The 21,471-nt window shown below is 34.0% G+C and overlaps 1 protein-coding gene across 8 annotated transcripts in view; it reads left to right on the top strand.

Annotated features, from left to right (window-relative positions):
- Positions 1-21,471, top strand: part of SLC4A10 (solute carrier family 4 member 10) — a 286,086-nt gene that overhangs the window by 232,090 nt on the left and 32,525 nt on the right. For all 8 annotated transcript variants that reach the window (XM_049106281.1, XM_025471057.3, XM_049106286.1 and 5 more), the window contains 4 exons: positions 10,845-10,950; positions 16,476-16,637; positions 18,411-18,524; positions 19,493-19,654. In XM_049106281.1, the coding sequence (XP_048962238.1) occupies positions 10,845-10,950; positions 16,476-16,637; positions 18,411-18,524; positions 19,493-19,654 (544 nt within the window). The remainder of the gene's footprint in view (positions 1-10,844; positions 10,951-16,475; positions 16,638-18,410; positions 18,525-19,492; positions 19,655-21,471) is intronic.

A 21,471-nucleotide genomic window follows, 5' to 3' on the forward strand; every position in this document is an offset into this window, starting at 1 on the left:
ATTGTAAATAATCCTGCAACAGACACTGAGGTTCATGTATCTTTTCAATTTAGTATTTTCCTTTCTTTGGGTAAATACATGCTAGTGGAATTACTGGATTGAATGTATTTCTATTTTTATTTTTTTAATTGAAGTATGATTAACATACAGTATTATATTAGTTTCAGGTGTACAATATAATTATTCAACAATTCAATACATTTCTCAATGCTCATCATAAGTTTATTCTTAATCCTCATCACCTAGTTCACCCATCCGCTACACACATCCCCTCTGGCAACCACCAGTTTGTTCTCTATTCGAGAGTCAGGTTTTGTTGTTGTTGTTGTTGTTGTTGTTTAAGATTTTATTTATTTATTCATGAGAGACACAGAGAAAGAGAGAGAAAGGCAGAGACACAAGGCAGAGGGAGAAGCAAGCTCCGTGCAGGGAGCTTGACATGGGACTCTATCCCAGGTATCCAGGATCAGGCCCTGGGCTGAAGGTGGTGCTAAACTGCTGAGCCACCCAGGCTGCCCAAGAATCAGGTTTTTTGTTTGTCTCTGTTTTCTTTATTTGTTTTGTTTTTTAAATTCTAACATATGAGTGAAATGATGTGCTATTTGTGTCTATCTAACTTAGTATTTGTTATCAGCATGCTATGAAGGCACACACACGAGTTGTGTCTTTCTACAAGGTCAGCTTTATTGAATCATAAAAGCAAAGTTAAATCATAACTATAAAGCAGGTTCAGGATACCAAACTCAATGACATTTCACCGTGTCATTAAACTTGGCTTCTTACATAGCATACAGAGCAGGACAGAAGACAAACCACACAACAAACAAGATAACAGAAAGGTGTTGGATGTTAATGAACCAAAGGACCAAACGTAAAGTTGGTCTGTGGGTCTGCATTTGACATAAGGCCTCAGTCTGGTCTGGGTCAGTTCTGGGCACTTAGACTGCTTCTTATGCTCAAGCAGTGAAAGATCTCGGTCCTATTCAGAAATTAATCAGGCAGGGGCTTTGGTGGCCGTTGCCTATTTTAAGTAGCCAAACATAGAAGGGTCAGGTCTGAAGAGTCTGACATTTTGCTGCCAAAATCCTTCCCTTTTTAAAGGGATTTAATTGGTTTCAAGTTCCTGTGGACCTCCTCTGGTTCTGCTTGTTATCAGTTCTGGGGGGTCAGCTGATATTAGTTGCAGGATAGCTTCTCCCTGTAGCACTTTTCAGTGCTTGTGTCATTGCTTCACGCAGGCCCCTGCTTGACGCAGGCTTCTATTTGACGTGAGAGACTCCATTTTTCTCTCTACAGCATTATATCCTTTAGATCCATCTATGTTGTTGCAAATGGCAAGATTTCATTCTTTTTTACGACTAAGTAATATTCCATTGTATGTATGTACTACAATTTATTTATCCATTCACCTATTGATGGAAATTTAGGTTGTTTCTCTACATTGTTCACTCTAGAGCTAAGTAGTGTGCAGTGATTACATATCCTTCTCTATGGCTCTAGTATCATGACTCCTATGCCATTACAAAATGTTCTGAATAGATAATTCCAGAATGGTAACATAAGAAGCTCAAACAATTCCCTCTCTGCTATGAAATAACCACACTGGTAAAAACCATTTTAAAAAGCAATAATGAAGAGGCACCTGGGTGGCTCAGTGGTTGAGTATCTGCCTTTGGCTTATGTCATGATCTCAGGGTCCTGCGATCGAGTCCTGCATCGGGTTCCCTACAGGGAGCCTGCTTCTCCCTCTGCCTCTGCCTCTCTCTTTCTCTCTGTGTCTCATGAATAAATAAATAAAATCTTAAAAAAAAAAAGCAGTGGAGGGGCACCCAGCTCAGTATGATAGAAGCTTCATCCTAGGCAAGTATAGCTAAGAACACGGGCCCCTTCTCCTTCTAACTTCCAGGGGAGAACAGTGGTATCTTCTCAAGAAGAGTAGGTTGCAAGCATTTATCATTCCACTCCCATCCCCTGCATGAGTTATGAAAACTAAATGTTGAGTCAGTGCATCCAACAGTTTGGGGCTACCTTCATTCATCCAGACCCACCCAAAGTGTAGGCCTTGATTTCTACCCTTGCCCAGTTCCTTACTCCTAAAGCAAGGGAATCACTCAGAAAAAAACATACCATTGTCCAGGCTCCTAACTCCGGAGCCAAACCTCAGAGATTTTGCCCAGGGAGGGCCCCAAAATTCTCTACAAAAGTACTGGTTTTCTTTAAAGCACAGCCTAAAACAGACTCTCATAAATAATAGAAGCTTTGGTGGAAGGCAATTAAGAGGTGGTAGGTAGCTGTATGAGAGACACAGGCTAACAATAGGCCACCTAGTGTTCCAGAGAGAACCAGGGAAAGACAGCTAAGAGCCCTTCCAGGGTCAGAAAAACTTCAAACAATGACCTCTAGCAGAGAAGCTAGAATTTAATCAGATCAGATCACCAGAGCAGTTTATGCTTCTAGGTTATTGTAAAAAACAATAGAGCAATCAGCCAGCAATTAGTGTACTCCAATAGCTGGATGTATATGGTAAGCTCTAAGAAAACCACAAATAAAATAACTCAAATATAATATAATATAATACTGAAGAATAAAAACCAGCAGTGTTCTTAACATTGTGGTCAAATGAATTCTCCTTTTTAACATTTCATGAGCTGCTCAAAATCATTTCATATTTTAGTTTCTTCCTCTTTGGAATATGCTTTTCTTGTAAAACCTTTTATCTTTCCTAGAATTGCTGACCGCTTTCTTTTTTTCTTGCCTTCTGTGCTTGAATATCTTCAAGCTTTTCTAAGAATTCAGTAAGTCTATCCTGTTGACTCCTTACTAAAATTTTAAGTATGTAGTACAGCAGATGTTGCACAGTAGATCTCTTGAAATTTTTCATACTGCATGACTAAAACTCTGTATCTGACGAACAACTCCCATTTCTCCTCCCCTGGCCCTAGAACCCACCATTCTACTTTCTGTTTCTGTAAGTCTCACTACTTTAGATATCTCATAAGTGGAATCCTGAGGTGTTTGTTCCACTCTGACCGGTTTATTTCACTTAGTATAATTTCCTCAATGTTTAATTATCCTTGTGGTAGCCTATGACAGGATTTCCTTCTTTTATCAATGGATGAATAATATTTCATTGCATATATATATCATATTTTCTTAATCTATTCATCTGTAGATGGACGTTTAGATTATTTCCACCTCTTGGCTGTTGTGAACAATGTTGCAATGAACATGGGAATGCAAATATTTCTGCATGATCCTGGCTTCAATTCTTTTGGATAAATAGTCAGAAGTGGGGTTGCTGGGTTATATAGTAGTCGTATTTTTTTTTTTGTTTTTTGTTTTTTTAGTAGTTGTATTTTTAATCTTTTGAGGGACCTGCATAGTATTTTCTATAGTGGCTGCACCATTTTATATCCTAACAGCAATATTGGCACAAGGGTACCAATTTCTCCACATCCTCACCAACACTTGTTCTTTTCTCATGTTTTGTTTGTTTTGTTTATTGCGGTCATCCTAACAGGTGTGAGGTGATACCTCCTTATAGTTTTGACTTGCATTTTCTTGATGATTAATGATGTTGAGTATTTTTTAAATATAGCTATTGATCATTTGTAGGTCTTTTTTTTTTTTTTTTGGAGAAATCTCTATTTAAGTCCTTTTCCTTCCTCACCCCATTTTTTAAAGTAGGCTCCACATGGGGCTTGACCTCATGACACTGAGATCAAGAATCAGACATTTAGCCAACTGAGTCACCCAGGCACTCCTGCCCATTTTTAATCAAGTTGTTTTATTGCTATTGAATTGTAGGAAATCCTTATATATTTTGGATATTAACACCTGTTCATTCTCTTGACTGTTTTCTTTGATATGTAGGAGTTTTATAATTTGATAAAGTCCCACTACCTATTTTTGATTTTGTTGCCTGTGATTTTGGTGTTATATTCAAGAAATCATTGCTAACACCAAGGTCATAAAGCTGTTTCCCTGTTTTCTTGAAGGAATTTTATAGTTTCCGGTCTTATTTTTAAGTCTTTGTCCATTTAGAATTGGTTTTTATATATAGTGTAAGAAAAAATTTCATTCTTCTATATGTGGATATCCAATTTTCCCAGCAACATTTTTAAAAAGACTATCCTTTCCCCATTTGTGTCTTGCCGTTGTCCTGTTGAAGACCTTTTGACTGCATACATGAAGGTTTGTTTCTGGGCTCTCTATTTAGTTCTATCGATCTATATATCTGTCTTCATTTCAGTACCATACTCTGTGATTATTCTAGCTTCGTAATAAGTTTTAAAATCAGGTAGTGTAAGTCTTCCAACTTTATTCTATTTTTCTCAAGATTGTTCTGACTATTCAGAATCCTTTGTGGATTCATGTGAAAATTAGAATTATATTTTTCTATTTCTGTGAAAAATGCCACTGGGATTTTGTAGGGATTACAGGAAATATGTAGACCACGTTGGGTAATATGGGCATTTGAACAACATTAAATCTTCAATCCATGAACACATGTATAGCTTGTCATTCATGTCTTTACCTTCTTTCAGCAATGTTTTGTAATTTAAATGTTCATCTTTCATATCTTTAGTTACATTTATTCCTAAGTATTTTATTCTTTTTAATGCTATTATAAATACAGTTATTTTCTTAATTTTCTTTTTGGATTGCTTACTAGTTTATGGAAGTTCAACTGAGTTTTATATGTTGATTTTTTATCCTACAATATTGCTTAATTAATTTAGTACTTCTAACAGATTTTTATGTGTAGTATCTTTATAGTTTTCTACATATAAGATTATGTCATCTGCAAAAGATAATTTTACTTCTTTTCCAGTTTGTATGCCTTTTATTTCTTTTTCTTATCTAATTACTCTACCTAGGACTTCCAGTACTATGTTTAATTAAAATGGCAGGAGTGGTCATCCTTGTCTTGTTCTTGATCTTGGAGGAGAAGCTTTTGGTTTTTCCCTATTGATTAAGATGTTAGCTGTGGGCTTGCCATATATATTTTTATTATATTGAGATAATTTCCTTCTATTCCTTGTTTCATGAGTGTTTTTTTTTTTTAATCATGAAAGGGTGTTGAGTTTGTCAAATGTGTTTTATGCATCTAATAAGACGATCCTGTGATTTTTATCTTTTATTAATGTGGTATTCTATTAATGTGGTTTATTACACTGCTTGATATTTTGTATGTTGTATCACCCTTGCATTTCAGGGATAAATTTCATGATGTGGGAGCCTTTTAATGTGCTGTTATATTTGATTTGCTATTATTTTAGTGGGGGTTTTTGAATAAATATACATCAGAGACTATGGGCTTGCAATTTTTCTTCTTTATAGTATATTTTTCTGGCATCAGTATCAGGGTAATGCTGTCCCCATAAAATGAATTTGGAAGTGCTTCTTCCTCATCAGCTTTGTGAAAGGGTTTGAAAAGGATTGACATCAATTCTTCTCTAAATGTTTGATAGAAATGACCAGTGAAGCCATATGATCATGGGCTTTTCTTTTCTGGGACTTTTAAAAATACTGATTCAATCTCCTTACTTGTTATAGGTCTATTCAGAATTTCTATTTCTTCATATTTCAATTTTGCTACATTTCCTGTTTCTAGGAATTTGTCCATTTCTTCTAGGTTATCCAATTTGTTGGCATATAATTGCTCATAGTAATCTCTTAATAACTCTTTTAATTTTGGTAGCATCAGTTGTAATACCACCTCCTTCATTTTCAATTTTGAGTCTTCTCTATTTTTTTCTTAGTCTAGCTACAAGTTTGTCAATTTTATTGATCTTTTCAAAACACAAACTCCATTTCATTGATCTTTCCTATTGTTTTACTAGTCTGTTTCATTTATTTTTGCTCTGATTTTAATTATTTCCTTTCTTCTGCTAATTTTGGGCTTAGTTTGCTCTTTTTCTAGTTCCTTGTGGTTTAACATTAGGTTGTTTATCCTAGATTTTTCCTCATTTTTGATGTAGGAATTGATTGCTATAAACTTCCCTCTTAATACTGCTTTTGCTGGATCCTAAGTCTTATTATGTTGTGTTTTCATTTTCATTTGTCTCAAGATATTTTCTAATTTTTTTTTTTGATATCTTCTTTGACTCACTGGTTCTTCAAGAGTGTGTTGTTTCATTTCCATGTATTTGTGAACTTTCCAGTTTTCATTCTCTTACTGTTTTCTGGTTTCATTGCATTGTGGTTAGAAAATATATTTAGTATGATTTCAGTCTTTTTAAATTTGTTAGAACTAGTTTTGTGACCTGACATGCAATCTCTTCTGGAGAATGTCCTGTATGTGCTTGAGAAAACTATATTCTGTTGCTGTTGGCTGAAATGTTCTGTATATGCTGTTAGCTTCATTTGATCTATAGTGTTGCTCAAGTCTTCTGTTTCCTTATTTCTCTTCTGTCTGGATACTATCCATTATTTACAGTGAGGTATTGAGAATTTAAGAAATAAAACAAATGAGCAAATGGGAAAAAAGAGTGAGAGAGAGATAGAGAGGGAGAGAAATCAAGAAAGTCTTTTAACTATAGAGAATATACTGAGGGTTATCAGAGGGGAGGTGGGTTTAGGGGCTAGGTGAAATAAGTAATGAGGATTAAAGAGTATACGCCTCATGATGAGTACTAAGTAATGGATAGAATTGTTGAATCAGTACATTGTACACCCGAAACTAATATAACACCGTATGTTAATTACACTGAAATTAAAATAAAATGTTTAATTAAAAATTTTAAACATAACTATAAATTAATTAATTAAGGTACTGTAAATCTAATGTTGTTTGTTACTATTTGTCTTTTCCTTTCATTCTGTCTGTGTTTCTATGTTTCAGTGCTCTGCTGATAGGTGCATATTCATTTTTAATTGTTATATCTTTTCGGTGAATTGACCCTTTCATCATTATACAATGTCCTTCTTTGTCTCTTTATAATATTTGACTTGAAGTATATTTTATCAGGTGCCTGGGTGGCTCAGTTCTTAACATCTGCCTTTAGCTCACGTTGTGATCCCAGAGTTCTGGGATCAAGCCTCATGTCTGGCTCCTTGCTCTTAGCAGGAAGTCTGCTTATTTCTCTCCCTTTGCTCCCTCCACCCTCCATTCATGCTCTTTCTGTCTCTCTCTCAAATAAATAAATAAAATCTTTAAGAAAGTGTATTTTATAGTTTATAATTATGCCCCTTTCCCTGCTCTTTGGGTTACTGTTTGCATTGAATATCTTTTTTCTATTGTTTAACTTTCAACCTATGTGTATCCTTAAACAAAAAATTTATTCTAGGCATATTAGTGGATTTTTTTCTAATCCATTCATCTATACCATGCCTTTTGACTGGGGAGTTGAATCCATTTGCATTTAAGCAGTTCTTGGTAGGGAAGGATTTACTATTCCATTTTGTTATTTGCTTTCTGTCCTATAGGTTTTTATCCCTCTTTTAATCTTTTTCTTTCTTTCTTTTCTGGGTGGGGGGTGGTTTGTAGTGACTTTGATTCCTTCGCAGTTTTGTGTTTGTTTTACAGCTATTTTCTTCGTGGTACCATGGAGACTTAAATAAAGCATCTTATATTTATAACAATCTATTAATAAACTGATAAATTTAATTGCACATAAATACTTTTCACTTTTACTTTCTCCCCTTTACACACTTTATATTACTGATGTCACAACTACATTTTTTCTATCATGTATCCATTAACATATTTTATAATGATAATAATTAAACATTTTTTTATTCCAGAATTTTATACCAGGATTAAAAGTGATTTTTTACACACCTTCATTACAGTATTATTTTTGTCTGTATATTTATCTTTACTAGCAAGCATATTTTCATATGCTTTTGTGTTGCTATTCAGGGTTTGTGTGTTACAGCTTGAAGAATTTCCTTTAGCATTTCTTGCAAAGCAGGTCTAGTGGTGATGAACTTTCTCAGCTTTTTTTTTCTTCCAGGTCTAGAAAGGTTTTATTTCTTCTTTATTTTTGAACAACAGTTTTTACAGACATAGCATTCTTTGTTAGTAGTTTTCCCCTTCAGCATTTTGAATGTGTCATCCTACTCCCTTTTGGCCTACAAAGTTCTTGCTGAAAAATCCACCGAAAGTATTATGGGGGTTCTCTTACACATGGTGAATTGCTTTTCTCTTCCTGCTTTCTGAATTCTCGTCTTTGACTTTTGACAGTTTACTTATAATGTGCTTAGTGTGTATTTCTTTGAATTCACTGTGGTTGGAGTTCTGTGGGCTTCTTAAATCTGGATGTCAGTTTCCTTCCTCTTTCATTAAGTGAGCTTTTCATTCCTTATTCTCTTTCTTTTTCTCCTGGGACTTCTGTAGTGTATATATTGGCCTATTTAATGGCATTTAATACATTTCTTAGGCTTTCTTCATTCCTTTTCATTTTTTTCTTTCTGTTTTTCTGACGGGAAAATTTCAAATGATTTGTCTTTGTATTCACAGATTCTTGTGTGAGCCTAATGTTGAACTGCTCTAGAGAATTTTTCAGTCTAGTTATTATATTTTTCAACACCAAAATTTCTGTTTGGTTCTTCTTAGTATTTTCTATCTCTTTGTTGATATTCCCATTTTATTTGTGCATTGTTTTCTTGAGCTCTTTAAGTATCTTTATGATGGTTATTTTAATTTTATGTCAAGTAATTCATATACCTCCATTTCTTTAAGAGAAGTTTCTGGAGATTGATTTTGCTCTTTTATTTAGGCCATGTTTCCCTGTTTCTTCGTATTTCTTACTACTTTGTGGTGGAGTTGGCACATTTGAAATAACATCTACATCTTCTAGTCTTTATGGACTGACTTTGTATAGTAGCAGACCTTACTAATCAGCCTGACTAGAGATTCCAGGGGACTCTAACCTTTTTGATGGAGGGAATTTAACTTCACTGGAAAAGGGATGTATTAGTGTGCAGTAGTAGAGAGAAGATTTCTGAAATCAAGTGTGTATGTGTGTGTGTGTGTGCGTATACATATATATATAATCAGACTCTCAATTAGTTTCCACATTTTCAGTGTTATCTCTTCTTATACTTCTTTGTTTAGTATGAGCCCTTGCCTTAGTTCAGACCCTCTTTGGGATTCTACTGAACAGTCCTTTACTGCAGTTGGAAATCAAGATTTAGAGTGCTTGAATGATCCTCCCATGACCATGCAGACAGTAAAAAATAGAGCTTTATGTACAGCCAATCTGAGACTTAGGAACCTATAGTTTTAAATAAATTGCATTAATGTATATCCATTACTGCATCTAAGGTTCCTTTGTTTCCCTTTTGCTGTAGCATTTCCTTTTGCTACCATGGAGGTCACTTCACTGTAGCTGCCCATAGTAGCTAGCTAATGCTTCCATATCCCAATCTCTTAAAACCCTTGTCACCAGCTTTCTCACTGGAACCGTTTACCCTCTTAGAGGCTCAGCCCCAAATAAGCCCAGCTAAGGAATCTTCTGACCTTCCTTAGTGAGAGAAGGAAGCATGCTTATTTGTATTGCCCAAGTAGAGTTCTTGCAATAATAGACACACTTGAAGCATGAATGAATGGTGTAAAGAACAGCAGACCAAATTCCTGATGTCGAAGACACAAGAGAGACTGTTGCTTAGGCAGAGGGATTTGCCACGTAGAAACAGTATGATATGTTTTATAGAAAGGATGTTAGTAATGATAATTAGATTCTACAGTTTATTTTTTAAAAGATTTTATTTATTTATTCATGAGAGAAACAGAGAGAGAGAGAGAGAGAGAGGCAGAGACATAGGCAGAGAGAAAAGCAGGTTCCATGCAGGAAGCCTGATGTGGGACTCGATCTCCAGACCAGGGATCATGCCCTGAGCCAAAGGCAGACACTCACCACTGATCCTACCCAGGCATTCCAGATTCTACAGTTTAATGCCACTAAAACAGCAGTTCAAATAACTTTTAAGTTATGCAGTATAATGGGTTAATCTGGGAGCCCAACCACCATTTTTATAAACTACTTCTATAAGAAAATACTTTCTGAAAGACAAATAGTCTGTGAATGAATTTTTGGAAACAAAGAATTTGTAAATTGAAGTTAACATCTAAGACCATTAATCTGTTGATAATCTCTTTGCTTGTGTATTCTTCTGATTTATTTTTAAAGTTAAAGAACCATGAACTCAACAACTGCTTTCTATTACATAATAATACCACTATGGCCAATGCTTGCATTTTCTTTTTGCTTTTATGCCCATCCAGCATTCATTATGTTACCTTCCATGTAGGAGGTACTCAAAAAGCTTTTGTTTATTTATTTATTTATTTATTTATTTATTTATTTATTTATTTATTTTAATAACACTCTCACTCATCACAAAGAATAGTATATTCTAAGATACCAAGGGTTCTTTCTTCAACCTGATTAGCAATATAATAAATGACCTTCAGAGTATAAATGAACAACTTCTGTTGATATGGTTCTATAATATTAATAAAATAAGTAAATTATAATAATAGATTTGGATGTTTATAATATTTTCCATAACTAGGAGAAAATTGTCATGCTAAAGGATAGAAGCATCCTAATTTCAAAGGCCCCAGAAGCCTTGTGATCTAACCCACACTTTTAAGAATTTCCTCTCACTGGGAGACAGGTCTTATTAGAGAAAATACTATAAAGTAGTCTAATGTCTTGACAATATATCTATCCTGCTTTCTGGGAAAACTGTGTCTTGGAGTTTAGGATGATGTAACTACTTTTCTCTCAGACAATGGAAAGTTATAACTGGGGAAGAGAACTCATCACACATTTATTTTGAGTACAGTGACAAAAAGATACTTAACAAAAGACACTATTTTGCCTTTTCAGGTGTAACTGTGTAGAACCACATAATCCTAGCAATGATACATTAAAGGAATGGAAGGAGTCCAATATTTCTGCCTCTGACATAATTTGGGAGAACCTAACTGTATCGGTAAGTGAAATATTAAAAAGTAAGTCCTATCTTGATCTTCCTACTGTAGGGGCTCTTGTTGACATTTTGAATGAATTATTGCCACTAAGGCAATAATATTTTGAATGGTTAATTATTATAAAAGTAATAGTTTTGTCCTAATTATACTTTCATTTTCAGGTTTTCATTAGCAAACTGGGGTTTTCTTTCATTATTAAGTTTTACTAATAGTTAGTAGACCTGAATTACTCTAACAGCAGTCATAATATGACTAAATTCACTGAAGGCACATTGAGTAAGAGTGGTGTTGACCTAAAAGAAACCATATGGCAGAACTAAGTGGGTCTTCTGTGTAAGGAACCCAGAATGTGGGACGCCTGGGTGACCCAGTGGTTGAGTGTCTGCCTTTGGGTCTAGGAGTGATCCTGGAGTCCAGGGATCGAGTCCCACATCAGGTTCCCTGCACGGAGCCTGCTTCTCCCTCTGCCTATGTCTCTGCCTCTCTCTCTCTCTCTCTCTCTCTCTCTCTCTCTGTGTGTGTCTCTCATGAATGAATAAATAAAATCTTAAAAAAAAAAAAAAGGAATCCAGAATGCTTTTACTTCACTCTGTAATACTGCTCCAGCTGTTTGGAATATGCTGAGGTGGAGATGTTTGTTAATATTTTAGTGTAAATCTTGAAGTCTTTAGGAAGAACAAAAGTCACTAAGCAAAATTGTGGCACCTTCCTCAGGAAGAGCTTTCTTACATTTTCTTCTTATCTCCCACTCCAGAAAAGGAATGGCAAAGATTTTTTCACCTATCAAGGTTAAATCCTATACCTTTTAAAAACTTTTGGCTTCCTCTGTTTTGTGATTTCTTTTTTCACCCTCTTCATAGCTGCATTTCTCCATTCTTCCTAGTCTCATAATGTTTGTGCACCTCTTTTTCCATCCATATTGTCATCCTTCCTGTCAATCTAATCTCATAATTGGAGCAATTGAATGTCTACTTTTAGTAAGTATTAGAATCTTAATTATTCTTATTACAAACATTACAATCCAATGCTCCTGCCACGTTACTTACCTGTATAAGCTCAAGTCCCATTATAACCATCAACATACCACTATATAAATTCTAGTTCAAGTTCATTTTATGAAACACATGTTTTTTTTTTAGCAAGTGAGCCAGTTAGTGGAACATACAGATCTTTTTCTACAAATATCACAAAGAGCATTTTATCTATTGCTTATTTTCTCATTTTTCCCCATTAACTGTTTTCTTTCAGAATCAAAATAAAATTATTTACCTTCAGTTTAAAATTCTATCTTGACCTATATTTTATGATCTTTTTCCTTATCCTTATCATTTTCTCTAGAATAGACTTTCACTTGTTCTTGTTTTCTTCTGTTATAATTTTTATTCTATTCTATTTGTTCCTAGAAAAATAACATTACCAGACTGTTTCCCTTCAGAGAGCCATTGAAATGGACCAATAAAAGAAATGTTGAGCAAGAAAGAATGCTACAGTTATTGAGAATTTAGGCATGGGATCATGGTTGATCTATTCTGTAGTGTATCTTCCATTTATATTTCCTTTGTGTAAACTCTAAAGATAATGTGTCTAACGAGTCCCTTGCTTGTGTACCTCATCTTGGTGTCCCCTTCAATGCAGAAACCCAATAATCCCATCTTTAGATTATTTAATATGATAATTTAGTCTATGTGTCATGTACTGCCTTACTAATTTACTGTTAAATAATAATATTTATTTTATGTAATGGCAAATCCTGAATAATAAACTTCTAAGAGACTCATAGCACAATTGATCTAGCTAGTCATGAAGTAATTTTAGATGTTAAAAGTTTTAAGGTCAAGTAGAGTACAGTAAAAAATATATTTTGCAATCAAAGCAAATCTTGCACTGTGTTTTGTTGTTTTTTTCTTTACGTTCTGTAGTAGGTGTTAACATTCTGGCAGAAATTTTCATATTATTTTTCATTAGTTAAAAGCAGTTTTTGCAATGGATAATTGCTAGTCTTGACCAGAAATAGCCTTTATCACCAAAGGGAATGCTACATAATGAAAAGATCTTTTAATTTTTAAGTCAATGAAGACCATTACGTTTTTTTGTTTTAATAATTATGCTGAAGTTTCTTCAGCATAATCATCAGTATCACCAAAGGCATTTTATTAATAAAACATTGTGCTAATGGCTATTATAACTGGTTTTATAAAAATGGTGATATAACACTTATTTACATATTATTCATTTGAAAAGTTCTTTTGAATTGTTACATATTTCATGAATTGTAATTTACACCTTGCTAACTCAGCAAGGGTAAAGAAATTTAGCTTTCTTTGATTCTCCCACACTGCTATGTGCATAGTAAGTATTCAATAAAAATTTAATGATTGTTTTGAAAAATAAATTCATGTCACAAATTTACTATTTAATGCAGGTGTTTTGTTTTTGTTCATTTTATTTTCCAGCTTTATTGAGGTATGTTTGACAAATAAAAATTGTATCTATTTGAGATTGAACAACATGATGTTGATTACCACAAGTAAGCTAGGTAACATACCCATCACCCTTTTCCTTTTTTTCCTTCTTCTTCTTCTTCTTCTTCTTCTTCTTCTTCTTCTTCTTCTTCTTCTTCTTCTTCTTCTTCTTTCTTTTCTTCTTCTTCTTCTTCCTTCTTCCTTTTTCCTTCTTCCTTCTTCTTCATGAGAACCATTAAGATCTATTGTCCTAGCAAACTTTCAACTATATAACACAATATTATTAATCATAGTCATCATGTTACATATTAGATCTTCAAAGGTTATTCATCTCACATAACTGAAGCTTTGGACCCTTTGACCAATATTTCCCCATTTTTCCTTCTTCATCCCCACCAACCCTCGGTAAAACTACTCTACTCTTTGCTTCTATGAGGTTGACTTCTTAGATTCCACATATAAGTAAAATCATGAAGTATTTGTCTTACCACGTCTTTCTCATTTCACTTAGCATAATGTCCTTCAAGTTCACTCATGTTTTTTTGCAAATGACAGGATTTCCTTCTTTTTTTAAGGGTAAATGATATTCCATTGTATATTTATACCACATTTTCTTAATCTTTTCATCCATCAACAGACATATAGGTTATTTTCACATTTTGGCTATTGTGAGTAATGCTCAACTCAGTTCTTTTATGGCAAGCTAGAATATATGTTTCTTTTATATAAGTATATATTTATATAAATAAATAAATATATTTATCAGTATCTCAAAATCAGTCATTACAAGGAATTCCTAGGCAAGGTTTAAAATATTCACATGCAATTTACTAGCAATTATCTCCGTGCTAGAATTACATATTTAGCTTGTACATATATGAGGGGGAAATACTAATGCCAACTTTAATTTCTTATTCTCATTAACAAGATAAATATATTTTCTTATCAAACTAAATTTGTACAAACTTATAAAATTGTTGAAACTTAGAATGTGTTTGAAGAATAATTGGTAGAAATGAGTTTGTCAACAATCATTAAATTTTTGTAAGTGAAACCATATGTTAGATTCAAAAAAGAGAACAGGATTTATATTTGGTTTTCACTCCTAAATCTCAGGACTGGCTCATGTGTATGTGTGTGTGTCTGTGTGTGTGTTAGGGGTATAAACCAGAAAATAAATGTAGAGTTTTGTAGGTCACAGTTTTTCTTTTTAAATAACATATTACCCACCCCTCCCCCCAGGAAGGAAAAAAAATCTTTTCAAAATTGCTTTGAATTAAAGTAACAAGGCAAGTTATTGGCAATTTATTATAGGTTATACAACTGTTCAATGATTCTTTAAGTGGCATCTATATTCTTAAGAATTGAGAACAAGGCCCAGCCAAGTCCATGGAATATTTAGAAGACTTTCATATCCGTACAAAAGACTGAAGATGGCTACAGATCTATGGATACTGTGTTTGCAATGGAGCTTCTGGTCCTCTTTGTGTTTAGCGTTTCTGCTTTTACCATTATTTTGCTTAATAATTGCTGTAGAAGCATGTCTGGACAGGGGCAAGAGAAAAGACTAAAAACATAGGGATTCACTTTTGATACTTTATGTTTTTAAGAGTTTTGTGATAAGGAAAATTAAAGCCATAATTATAGTTGGGAGACTGCAGTCTGTTTGGCCTTTTAATTAACCAAGCTACTGTATTCTGTGTTAGCTTAATATGGATAACTGGAATTCAACTTTAGCCAGCAAGGAAGATATTTGGGGCTAGATTAGAAAAGGGGACAATTCTTTTATATAATTTTAAGGTAAGCTAACAGCATTTTTCAATAATCCTAGCCTTAGGGGTAGCTGCACTAAATAGATTTCACTAGTTGTTGGTTTGTTTTTGAATAAAAATATGGCTATGATCTATTCTAAAATCTTTCAAGGGTATTTACTTTCTGCTATACAAGGAGTCCAGGGTCTGAGGCTTTGTTCATCATGCTGATCAATCCATCAGTTCATATTTTCCTCTAAGATCTCTCTGTACCCATGGCACAATTCAATTTCTGGTTTGGTCCAGAATATGTCAAGTGCTACTCACTGGACCACTTAAATCATTATTTTCTCTGTTTTGAAAAAAAAGTAATACTTTGGTAATCTAATCTCTAGTATAAAATAAGAGAAACTAAAATGAGTTTAGAAGAATTTTTTATTTCATTTCAAAATATTTATATTTAAAGTGCTCAGTTTTTCTTGGAGAAAAGAAATTTTTTTGACTTTGCTGCCACCTCATGGCTAAGGTAGTAATTAGAATGATCCTTCAGGGGCTTATAAAAATATATACCAGGAAAAAACAAAAATGAGAAGTCCTAGTAAATATGAGCTTTGCCTTGCTCATGTAGTAACTTTCTCTTTTGTTTTGTAATATAAATTTGAGCTCCATCTTGGACTCCCAATTTTATTCTCGTGGGAATATACCATGGTTTCCTTGTTGCCTTTCTCATTCTCTTGGTAGCTTTTGGGTTAGATAATTCTACAAAATCACTGTTCTTTAATGCGCAATAATATTTCCACCATAATATTGCCTATGGTGAGGCTGCAGCAAATTACTTAACTTCCCTATGTTTCTGTTCCCTCAGACATGAAATAGAAATAACGACATCTCCCTATTTCATAGGGCTAATGTGGAAATTAGTTAAGATGGTATATTTAACTAGGGGTGTAGTGTTGACCCTAGTAACCATTCACTATCAAGTATGTCATATTTTTAATAAATCTAGTGGATATTAGGTTAGATATACATTGATTGGTAGATCAATTAGTTTTATAGATTTAGACTTAATTTGGAAAAAGCAAAGATTTTAAAAGTGGTTCATGTTCAATTTTATAGTAATATAAATCTCTGATATTGCTCACTACCAATCCAAATAGAACTCATAAAGCTCACTCTGATGTCTATTAAATCATTGAGAACCATAGATGAAGGACTTCAGCATCTCAACTATATTGTCCTTCAGATGTTAGTTTTCTGAAAGAAATGTGTCCTTTTCTTTCTTACTAGCTCCGTTTGTTTTACTTCCTCTGGCAGGAATGCAAATCACTGCATGGAGAATATGTTGGACGAGCTTGTGGCCACGATCACCCATATGTACCAGATGTTCTATTTTGGTCCGTGATCCTGTTCTTTTCCACAGTTACTCTGTCAGCTACCCTGAAGCAGTTCAAGACTAGCCGCTATTTTCCAACCAAGGTACTTAGACTAGAATTTTCCTGATCAAAACATAAACCAACATAAAATGTGTTATAGAGTCATATGTGTTTTAAGACCATTCAAAGGCTTTTTTGTGTGCGAAGGAGCTACCATATTAAGGGTGAGGGATGATGAGGGAGATGAAGAGAAAGCATTTTATGATTCAGGTGCTAGGACTGCACATGCTTTTATGCTAACTTCAGATCCCAAAGATAAACTCCCACTTCCCCACTTATGCTTTTGGAAATCAGAAGCACACACTGCATTCCTGATTGTCACTTTCTTGCCCAGTGAACGGTGGGAACGATTCCAGCCTGACAGATACCTCATAGGAGCTACTGTTACATCCTCTAATTGGGAAAGCCCCTGCAAGACTCATTGGAACACTGTTCTCTTTTTCGTTTTTAAAGTGTCAGTCCCTCCCCCTAGCCCACCACGTTTGCATCTGCATATTTGGAGAGGAAAGTAAACAGAGAAACAGCTTAGTTCAATATTTAACACTGCAAAGTAACACCTATAATGTCTGACTCAGCCAAAAAGAAAAAAAGAAAAAGAAAAAAAAAGAAAAGAAACAAGAAAACATGCTTTTTTAGGGATGAACTAAAGATTTTGATCAAAATTCTACTCTAAGACAATGTTTTAAGATCTGTTTCTTCCAGAGGAAACTTCTGATTTGTCACCTCTTCCTTCCGTAAGGTGGAAAATTAATTCCTTTCCCCTCAAAGCTCAATTTGATTAATAAAATCTTTTTTTTTGGTAAGTTGAAACACTAATCTCCCGCATTTTGTGTGGGTGTATGTGTCATAAAGTTATCCTAATAGAAGCTATATCTTGTTGATGACTGTAATAAGGATTTTTTTTTCTTGAAGATGGCTTTATAAATGAAAAACGGCTTTAAAGGGACACCTGGGTGGCTCAGTTGGTTAAATGTCTGCCAGTCCAGGTGCTGGGATCGAGCCCCACATTGGGCTCCCTGGTCTGATGGGAGCCTGCTTCTCCCTCTCCCTCTGCCTGCCACTCCCTCTGCTTGTGCTTTCTCTCTTTCTCTCTCTCTGTGTCAAATAAATAAATAAAATCTTAAAAAAAAAAAGAAAGAAAGAAGGCTTTAAAAACTGGCATATGCTTATCTTGATAAACACCAAAGAATATTGGGAATTGTTGAATGACTATATTGAACACCTAAAGCTAATATAACACTCTGTTTATTATGCTGGAATTAAAATTCTTTAAAAAGGAAAAATATCTGGCTTATACAGACTAACTTTTAAAATTCCCCACTCTGTTGTATACATTCCCTGCTGCCATACTTAACATCCCAGATAGACTAACCAAAATATTATACTTCTCCAATATAAATAGATTCTTTTATTGTGCTTTAGGTTTATCATATTAAAATGTTACCTGTGGGAGAAGGAATCCTAAAATTCAGCCAGATTCTGGCCATGTAACCTTATTCTGTGTTTTAAATATTCACACACTTGAGCTCATAATAAAGTCATGTTTTAAATACTTAAAAAGAGCACAATCATCATTGTAGTTCTTACATAATACCTCATTCTAAAAAGATAAGGTGCATATCCATCTTAACAGAATACATAAATATATACTCAGTTTCTGACAGAGATAATGGAAATATTATAGTATGTTTAAAATATATTATGATCATAAACTGATTATATCATAAAGTGATTATAAATTGTGATTCTGGATTGTTATTGAGTGTTCCTTACTATTTAAAGTTCTTTAAGTGACAAGCATTTTCATTATTTTTAGGTTCGATCCATAGTGAGTGACTTTGCTGTTTTTCTTACAATTCTGTGTATGGTTTTAATTGACTATGCCATTGGGATCCCATCTCCAAAACTACAAGTACCAAGTGTTTTCAAGGTGAAGTTATCATAGCATTTACAATCTATTTCTCTATAGGTCTAATCTTCATTTAGATGATGGCTATGATCCTAGTACTTGAGGTTTTCATGAAAATATAAGAAGATAGATTAATAGAGAAAAAAAACAGAAATGGAATCTAGAGGCCGCTTGAAAAAATTTCTGTCAATTCTTCCAGTAGGAATATCCATATACAACACTTCTGAAAGATAAGAAAGCATTTGGAAACTAAAGGAAAATGCATTATCTTGATACAAAACTGGACCGTGAACTGGGCTTAGAAACCACAAAATTAGGTCTGGAATAGAATTCTGACCATGTTGCTAAGTCAGTATGTAACGTTGGGCTAGTTACTTAACCTCTTTGAGGTTCAGTTTTCTGACCCATCAAACATGGCTGGGAGATCCTCAAAGAAACAAAATTAATTTCTCTGGGCCTCATCTCAGGCACCAGCAATGTTTAGAACCATTTCCGGAGCTCCTGATACAACCGAGTGTCTTTTTGTCATTTTCACATAATGGCTTGTGCACACATCTAAAATAAAAGTTAATGTGCTATTTATAAATGTAAATAAATTTGCCAATTTTAAGTAGTTAATATTATTTATTTACTATAGGTACTGATTAAGAACATAGATTTTTGAGTCAGTCTGCCAGAGTTTAAATTCTGTCTCCACCACTACCTTTGAGGCCTTGGGCAATTTACTGGACCCCTCTATGCCTCAGTTTTATTATCTGTACTTTCTTTAGAGTGCTGTGAAGAAAAAATGAGCTAAAACACTTAAAGTACTTAGACTGGTGCCTTACATCTTACAAATGCTTTGCAAATACGACTATTATTATTGGGTATATCTCACTTAGCATATCAACTTATAATTGGGGCTTTCCTGGCAACATCTATAAGACTTAATTTGATTAAGTATTCATTAATCCAGTTACTAACTATATGCATCGTTTTATTTCTCACAGCCTACCAGAGATGATCGTGGCTGGTTTGTTACACCTTTAGGTCCAAATCCATGGTGGACAGTAATAGCTGCTATTATTCCAGCTCTGCTTTGTACTATTCTTATTTTTATGGACCAACAGATTACAGCTGTCATCATCAACAGAAAAGAACATAAGCTAAAGGTATATTTTAACATCCATTTTAATGTAAATCATTGTGCCTTAATGACATCGATGGATGTTATTATTCTTTGCCTGTACTCTGTAGTCGTTTGTACAGTGAAATATTAAGAGCGTTTTTAAGGTTGCAATTTTTATTGTCTATATTCATGATGCCTTGTCTTACAATGAGTTTAAAATTAATTAATTTTTAATTTTTTGATTAATGTATTTAAAGCACTTGGCTGAGCCTAAACTCTAAAACCTTACTTCCAGGACTTAAAATAATACACTCTGCTGAGGTTGTTACTTTCTTTACCATGTTTAACATATTTTCATAAAATAATAGTCCATACTGGTGAAGGGCAGCCTTACCAAGTTGTCTTGTAAATGTGATTCCTCTGCTTCTCTCTTTTTTTTTTTAATTTTTAAAATTTATTTTGTTTTTTTTTTTACTTCTCTTTTTGATCCTAAGTATGCCTATTAGATTGCATTCATTATTGAAATAAATTACATCTTCAGGTATTTTTCATTTGGTTTAGTTATTCCTCTGTCCACAATGCCTATGACAACAAAACCCAGCCATAAATGTTATAGTTTGTAAGTGATATCCTTGTTGAGTTTTATTGCAGATTTCAGTGACTTTTTTATAAGCTAAGAGAATGAATATGGATATATCTTATTTATTATATTCTGACCCTGCCTTTTTGCAGCTGTGAATAATGAAAGTTGTTCATGGGTGTGCAATATTTCTGAGATATTCAATGTGGTCACTATCTCTTATAGGAATATGTTAAATGAAATCCACAATATCAATAAATGGTCAAAAATAATCCAAATCAATCCTTATAAAAGCAGAACATGCCCAAGTAATCAAATTGCTTTGTTCTGGTATCATGGGATAATGCCCAGCTATCTTCATATACTCTTTAAACTCTGTGAAGAGGCTCGTGGTCAGAGCAACAGAAATCATGCTTTATAGGACTTATAAGTATGTTTGTTAGAAGGATTAAACAATCTCTGAAAAAAAATAAAAAAATAAAGAATCTCTGATTGAACCATTATTTGTAAGAAATCTTACACGATTGTTTGTAATAAATCTTACTAAAAAGGAATTTTGTGTATATATTGGAGAGAATGTGTATCTATTTGAAAACAAAGAGCATTCTCCATTCTCTTTGTAGAAAGTAACTCAAGTGCTCAAAACTTTTTCTTTTTTTTTTTTTTTTTTGAATTTTTTTTATTGGAGTTCAATTTGCCAACATATAGCATAACACCCAGTGCTTCATCCCGCTACATGCCCCCCTCATTGCCCATGACCCAGTCACCCCAACCCCCCGCCCACTTCCCCTTCCACTACCCCTTGTTCATTTCCCAGAGTTAGGTGTCTCTCATGTCAAAACTTTTTCTGAAAGGAGTTTGTTCAATTCACTTTTTGGTTTTGTCAAGTAAAATTCCCAATTATGTGGAATTTAAAAAACAAAGCAAATGAGCAAAGGGGAAGAGAGAAAGAGAGGAGAGAGAGAGAGAGAGAGAGAGAGAGAGAAATCAAGAAACATACTCTTAATTGTAGAGAACGATTGATGGTTACCAGAGGGGAGGTAGATGGGGGTGAGGGGATGGGGGAAATAGGTCATGAGCACTGAGTGTTGTGGAAGTGTGGAATTACTATATCATACACCTGAAAGTAATGTGACACTGTATGTTAACCAGAAATTTAAATAGAAATTTTTTAAAGTAGGTAATTTTACAAAAATATCTCAAAAAGTCTTAGGAACTAGACAAGTTGGTGTGCTAGTACATGGCCAACAACCAGTTCTCTGCATTTAAAAGAGAGAGAC

The sequence above is a fragment of the Canis lupus genome, chromosome 36 (genome assembly GCF_003254725.2).
Source record: "Canis lupus dingo isolate Sandy chromosome 36, ASM325472v2, whole genome shotgun sequence".
Classification (NCBI taxonomy): Eukaryota; Metazoa; Chordata; class Mammalia; order Carnivora; family Canidae; genus Canis; species Canis lupus.